The following is a 7,228-nucleotide window of genomic DNA, read 5'->3' as shown; positions in this document are numbered from 1 at the left end:
CTAGCTAAAGACGAGAAGGGCTTGGATTAAGTATCAGAAAGCTGCTCCCAATTGTTCTCAGAATTTTACCGTTATTTTATTGTCATTGCCTCCTGCCTCTAATCTGCTGTCCTGAACAAAACCAGGAGAGGTGTGGGAAAGAAGGATGTGAGTCTGCTGTCTCTGGCCCTGGGAGGTGAAACTCCGAACCCGGAGAGGCAGTCAGCCAGCACTGATGGCAACCGGTAACTCTGATGCTGAACCCTGAGGTACAGAGATGGTAATCAGAGGCAGAGAGCCATGCCTGCATCTCCTTTGGGAGTTGTGACCTGGAGCCCATGAGGGAGGGAGGGTCAGTGAGTGAGCATGAAGCAGAGATGGATATTTAGGAAGGTCGGCCTCAATGGCCCTCCTAAGAAAACCATGACACTGGCCAGACTAATGCAGAAGCCGAGGTGGAAAGAGTGCTTGTGAATAGCTGACGTCTTGGACGACTTGTCTTCTTCTTGCTGGGCCATGTCCACCACCTGCCACATCTCACCCACTGAGGAGGCCACAAAGTGCTCTTCGAACTGTTCTTGATTCTGGTCTGCAACAGGGGAAAAGGATGAGGACTGAGCCCTGACTCTGGCCTGAACCATAAAGGAGAAGTTAGAATGGGAAAAACACGTTGAAGCCTAGGGCTGCAGTCCCAATTGCCCATATCCTTGGCCTTGACCAGAGAGGGGATGCTCTTTCTAGAGGTTTTTCCTGCTCTGTGTTCAACCACAGCCCCAACTCACACACACACACGCGCGCGCACACACACATACACACACACACACACACACCCCATTCCTAAGGCTAGCTGCCTCCTCTAGGGTTTCAGCACTGGGGGAGTCAGGGGCCACCTTGAAACATGACAAAAGCCAGCCAAATGCATCATGCTTACACAAACAGAAGTTGCATGCAAGCTCAGCTGGCCCGTGGTGTTCCTTGATACTATTATTTCACACGATAACCATCAGCGGGTGGAGTTACCCCCAATAAACCAGACCTACGTCAGGTCTCACCCTAGCCTCATTCAGTGACCTGGGGCCCGCCTTCACACAGACCTGACCCTGAGCCTCCAGACTCTCCTATCTTTTTTTGTACCTACCTGCAGAGGGCGTTTTCTCTGTCCTGCTCCCATCTTTTTTTCCACCTACCTGCAGAGGGCGTTTTCTCTGTCTGGCTCCCATCTTTGGGGCCTGGGCTCCCGTTCAGAGGCTTCACCTGCAGCAGCAGCAAGATGGGAACCAGGAACGCTGCCCTGCAGAGCTGGGAGGCCAGGGGAGGCATGAGCCTGCCCACTCACTGCCTTCAGCCACCCCCTGCTCCCAGTGACCAGCAGGATCCCTGCACCTCCTGCCCAATTCCTGTCCTGGCCCTTACCCCTTTCCAGAGGCATTTTCTCCCCTTCCCTTCCATAAGACCTCTGACTTCACATGTTCTGTGACATCACAGCCATGGGCCTGACCTTCATTCCGGCTCACTAGAGCATTCCATGGCGAGGCACGAGAATGGAGCACAGCCAACAGGCATGGCAGAGGCTTCCAAGATGAACACAGTGGGTCATCCTGTATTTAGTAACAGAAATGACTTAAAAGTTTGCAAGGTACATTCACATCCATTACACCATTAGATCCACGTAGCAGCCAGGTCTGCAAAATCATAGTGTTCTCATATCCATTATATGCATGAGGAAACTGAGGCTCAAAGAAAAAATGACTCTCTCCCTCAAAATCACCCAAATATTAAGGGACAGAAAAGGACTCTTGATTAACTTTTACTTTTAAATATGATATCTTCCCACTACTCCATGTGGCCTTTCTGTAACAAGAGTGGTTTGCATAGGATGAGGCCCAGAACAGACGTGCCAGCCAGGATTCTCAAGTCGTGGGCATGAACATGCTGCTCTACATGAAGCATGTGTCTACCAGAAAATAAAGATGGGAGGAGCATAGGGCGAGGATGGGCAAGGGCATATGCTCTCTGTGTGTATAAAAGATAGAGACAGGGAAACAGAGACAGGCATAGATAGGCAGAGACAGAGACATAGAAAAAGAGAAAGAGAGAGACAGAGACAGGCAGAAACTGAGGGGTAGAGACAGAGAGAGATAGAGACGCAGAGACAGAGAGACAGATGAAGAGAGAGTGATCAGAGAGAGAGAGAGACAGAGCAGGGTGCCTTGCAGCCAGTAGAACCCATTCACACCCTCTCTTCACCCTCCCCTGGTTTTCCCCCTTTTCGAGCCTTTGCCCTCTTGTACCACCAGGCTGAAATAGCCTCTTCTTTCATTTTACACCTTTCTGTACTCTTAGACAGAAAGAAAAGGTTGTTAGAGACTCATCTCCAACCTTACTGCTTGGCGGAAGGAGTTAGAGTCTGCAGAGAAGCCGCAGTGTGGCAGGGAGTCTAGGATCCCCAATAACAGATCTGGAAGAATCCTGCCTCAGTACCTGGATGCGCCTCCTGCCCATGAGCCTGGTGAGCACAGATCTGTTGGCAGCAACCGGCTGTGGGTCATCACCCCCAACTGCTTCTTGGGCAGAGATGGTTGGAGGGTTGTGAGTCAGGGAGACAGAATGAAGGCCTTTCTTCAAAAACCAGCAACAGAGACGTGGGCCATGAGATGCAGGATGGCTGCTAAGACAGGTAAGAGGAGACTTTAGTCACTCCTGAACTCTCATAACCAGTTCACACCACTCCTGCTCATCCATGCGTACCAGACCTGAATGAAACACCACAGGCAGGTCCAAGGACACTGCGGAGACAGGCACCCTTTCTGCAAGAGCGAACTGCAGACAGAGAAACACACAAGGAGATGCTTTCCCACAGAGGTTACTTGTGTTAGCAGACATGCTCACATGGATGCTGTCTCGCATACGGCAGACACCATCTCTTACACTTCCTGATGGTCCAAACCAGATGACAAGGGACTGGGGAGTGGTACAGGAGGTCACTTGAAGGTGAGTAAGGAAAGATTCAAGTAGGCAGGTGACCATGCTCACCCCTACCTTGAACCCATTGACCTGAGATCCGAAGAATGATGCTTGAATGGAAAAAGCCATCACTAATCTCCTCCCTCCTGGCTATTTTTGGGGGAGGAGCCTCTTGGTTTCCTGGCAAAAAGAGAAGCCATCTCCCGCTCTGTGGGAATGAATGGGTAGGGTGGCTGGGGTGAGAATTGCCTCCCGGGCAGGCTTGAGTAGAAATAACTGAGTTGTTTCCATTACTTCCATTTCCTTACCACCACCACCCACCTGACACCACCCCCGCACCCAGTGTTGAAAGAGATAAATTATTGCAGAAAACAGGGAATCCCTTAAATACTTTTTCTTATTACAAAAGTATAAAATACAGAAAAATACAAAATCCCAAAAAGGCTAATGATTCCACCATCCAGTGATAATCACTTTGTTTTTTTTTGAGATGGAGTCTCGCTCTTGTTGCCCAGGCTGGAGTGCAATCGCATGATCTCGGCTTACCCGCAAACTCCGCCTCCTGGGTTCAAGTGATTCTCCTGTCTCAGCCTCCCGAGTAGCTGGGATTACAGGCATGTGCCACCACACCCAGCTTATTTTGTATTTTTAGTAGAGACAGGGTTTCTTTCTGTTGGTCAGGCTGGTCTCGAACTCCCGACCTCAGGTGATCTGCCCGCCTCGACCTCCCAAAATGCTGGGATTACAGGTATCAGCCACTGCACCTGGCCACAATTAGTTTTAAAGTATATTATTTGAATCATTTTCTTTTATTTATTTATTTCTTTTTTTTTTAGACGGAGTCTCTCATACTGTCGCCCGGGCTAGAGTGCAATGGTGCAATTTCGGCTCACTGCAACCTCCACCTCCTGGATTCAAGTGATTCTCCTGCCTCAGCCTTCTGAGTAGCTGGGATTACAGGTGGCTGCCACCTTGCCCAGCTAATTTTTTTTTTTTTTTAATTTAGTAGAGACGGGGTTTCACCATGTTGGCCAGGCTGGTCTTGAACTCCTGACCTCGTGATGTGCCCACCTCGGCCTCCCAAAGTGCTGAGATGACAGGCATGAGCCACCACGCCTGGCCCTGAATCCTTTTCCTAGATGGCTGTGGCCACGTGGGGTGGGAGTGTAATTCTTAAAAATGGAAATCTACGAATTATGTTTCCTCCTCCTCCTTACTATGTTAGAATAAGAGGTCAGGCTGCTTTGGTGTGAAGGGTTCTGGGACCTGACAGTGTAGTTTGGTGCCCCCAACCCAGTTCTCCCGGGTGCCTGGAGGCATTACTGACCGTGCATCAGCGGCAGGGAAGCTGTTCTCTGAAGGGGAGAGTTTGCAGGTGTCCTCACTTGCAGAAAGCTGACAGAGGCATGAAAAGAAAGGAGAGAAAAGGAAAAATAGAATGGTAATGTTGAATATCACAAGAGGAAGAAACAGTAGGGAGAGAAGGCCAGGAGAGAACAGGAGAGATTCCAAATCTCTGGTCTACCAGCTGGGACTTTGGGGGGACACCGTGGTCCTCACTCAGGCTACTTGTCCATGCCCTTCCCACTGGGGAGGACAAGGTAGGCAGAGAAGGGCAAGTGAGAGGGAGAAGGCCCAGGGATGGCGGTGGGAAGGGGAGGCCTGAGCACTGGGCCTCCCCTTTCTCTTCCCCAGACCCCTGGACAATGCCCTTGGCGGCAAGTCCCTGCACACCTGCTCTGTGCAGCTCAGACTGGGCCCGCCTCCTCCCCTGCCGGCCTCCCATGTCCCAACCCCCCTGCCCCAGGACCAGCTTTATGGGTTGTAGTTTCCTTGGCAGGTGCTCCTTTCCTGGCCTGCCTCGCTTATCAAGGCATCTACAACCCCCACCTCACCCTTATCGCTCTCTCCATCTCCTTAGACTGGAAGTCACTCCACAAGGGCGTCACCCCCAGCAAGGCAGAAAAATGTCCCACAAATTGAGCCCTCCCCACTCCCAGTGAGAACATAATTCCACTGTATCTTTTTTTTTTTTTTTTTTTTTTTTTTTTAACTTTTCCTTCTGGCTTTTAATAAGAAAAAGATCCAAATGTTCCCCCTTTGGAAACATCAATGAATATTAGCTCCTCTTAGTTTCCCTATTTATTTTCCTTTCAATTCTTGTCCTTCTCTAAAGGTTATTTGGTCCATCCGTCAATCTCAGGAGCAGATCTCTCTTTCTTACAACAAAAGAAGGGGGCAGTCCCCACTCCTGAAGATCCCCAGAGGGAGGGTCCCAGCGTGTCCTCACACTGGTCTCTCACATCTTTATGGCCAAAAGATTCCCAAGAAGTAACAAGTTCTGGAGAGTGGTTTGGAGCTGAGATTCCAAGTTCATGGCCAGTTCCAGTCTCGCCACTAGCCATGGGGCTTGGGGCCAGCACACCCAAGAATTCTCACACAGAGAATTCTTCCTTGTTCTCATTTACCTGATGGGTCTATTGAGTGAATGCAATTCAATAATATTGATGTACCTCTTTGAAAACAATGAGAACATAAATACAAGCTATCATATACAGAAGTCCTCTCTTAACCTCAAGGGATACATTCCAAGATGCCCCAGTGGATGCCAGGAACCTTAGATAGCACCAAACCCTGTGTATACTATCTTTTTTCCTATATATATACATACATACCTACATGATGAAATTTAATTCATAAATTAGGCACAGTTAAGAGTTTAGGCCAGGCACAGTGGCTCACACCTGTAATCCCAGCACTTCAGGAGGCTGAGGCAAGCAGATCACCTGAGATCAGGAGTTTGAGACCAGCCTGGCCAACATGGTGAAACCCTGTCTCTACTAAAAATAAAAAAATTAGCTGGGCGTGGTGGTGGGCACCTGTAATCTCAGCTACTAGGGAGACTGCAGAAGGAGAATAGCTTGAACCTGGAAGGTGGAGGTTTCAATGAGCCGAGATCACACCATTGCTGTCCAGCCTGGGCGACAAAAGTGAAACTCTGTCTCAAAAAAAAAAAAAAAAAAAAGAGTTTAACAACAATGAAACAAAATAGAAAATTATAATAATATAAAATTATGTGAATGCTCTCTTTCTCTCTCTCAAAATATGTTATAGTACTGTACCCACCTATTTTCCAACTGTGGCTGACCTCAGGTAACTGAACCGTAAGAGAGTGAAACTGTGGATAAGGGAAACTACTTAATATATAAAATATAATATAAAATATATAAAATTACACAACATTACTCATTCCTCCTGGTGTTTCATTCCTGGAAAGAGTCCCAAACATGGAATCACGATTTCTTTGTCGTCTACTTTTGCCCAGTTTCTGCTGTTCAACCTCCACAGTAACTCAGGGCCCCTGGGGTCTCCTCTGGCCTGCCTCCCCAGGTACCAGAGAGCCTGCTTGGTGATGCTCCAGGGAGCTGGCTGTCACGGTCATGAGGAATTCTAACAGAGAGGGGTTGGCCTAGGAAGAGGGGGACAGAAACCCTCCTTTGAGATGCAGGGTTGAGGACAGAGATGAGAAGACACATAAATGGGAAGCTCTGAGAAGAAGCCCAGGGGGTCTCTTGAGTCCACTTGTGGAAGGAGGATTGGCAGTGATTGAGTACTTGTGACATGTGCTTTACAGATGCTCCTGTGAGGCAGCATAACTGTTACCCCAATTCCACAGGTTAGAAACTGAGACTGCGAGGTCTCACCTAACTGTAAGGGATAAGAGTCAGGATTTGTACCAGGCTCTGCCTGATTCTTGAGCTGCACCTTGTTTGTGGACCCACCTTCCATCCCTTTTCTTTTCTGAATTCCTCTGCCCCACCCCTCAGCTTCTCCGGGTCTCAACCATCCCAGCCCACAGTTAGGAACCTTCTTTCCCCTCCTCCTTTTCTTCTCCAGGGTGGTTCTGTGGCCCTGGGACTCAGCTCTGCAAAGAGCTCCTCCCACTCCAGGAAAAGCACTTCTCCCCAGGCAGGGCGGTCAGTCCCCTCAGCGTACTTGCATGCACACACACCACCTCACAACCACACACCGCATGCAGACACACCACCTCACAACCACACACTGCATGCACACACACACACCACAGCCACACACTGTGCGTACACACACACCTCACAACCCACATACTGCATGCACACACACACCCACATGCTGCATGCTGCATACACAAGTCATACAGGAGATAAACTCAGAGTACCAGCCCCAAACAGACCCCATCTCTTGCTCAGTTGCTGTCATCCTCGACCTGTTTCTTTCACCACATTTCTATAATCTGCCAGTGCCT

The 7,228-nt window shown here is 49.2% G+C and overlaps 1 protein-coding gene across 1 annotated transcript; it reads right to left on the bottom strand.

The window, feature by feature from the left end:
- Positions 1–51: 51 nt before the first annotated feature.
- Positions 52–1,415, bottom strand: LLCFC1 (LLLL and CFNLAS motif containing 1). Its single transcript, XM_023184923.1, has 2 exons — positions 1,167–1,415; positions 52–568 (listed from the first exon to the last, which is right to left on the bottom strand). Exons 1-2 carry the CDS (start codon positions 1,297–1,299, stop codon positions 333–335), a joined length of 369 nt encoding a protein of 122 aa, XP_023040691.1. The 5' UTR covers positions 1,300–1,415; the 3' UTR covers positions 52–332.
- Between the last annotated feature and the right edge of the window lie 5,813 nt (positions 1,416–7,228).

Source organism: Piliocolobus tephrosceles, chromosome 8 (genome assembly GCF_002776525.5).
Source record: "Piliocolobus tephrosceles isolate RC106 chromosome 8, ASM277652v3, whole genome shotgun sequence".
Classification (NCBI taxonomy): Eukaryota; Metazoa; Chordata; class Mammalia; order Primates; family Cercopithecidae; genus Piliocolobus; species Piliocolobus tephrosceles.
Note: the sequence above shows the minus strand (reverse complement) of the source record. Positions and strands in the feature narration are given on the sequence as shown.

What these genes read in the sequence shown, in the direction of transcription:
- LLCFC1 (XM_023184923.1), bottom strand. Translation starts at nt 1,299, where the DNA reads ATGCCTCCCCTGGCCTCCCAGCTCTGCAGGGCAGCGTTCCTGGTTCCC. An exon ending in AGAGAAAACGCCCTCTGCAG is followed by an intron (nt 569 to 1,166) that starts GTAGGTGGAAAA and finishes CCCCTGTTGCAG; the next exon opens with ACCAGAATCAAGAACAGTTC.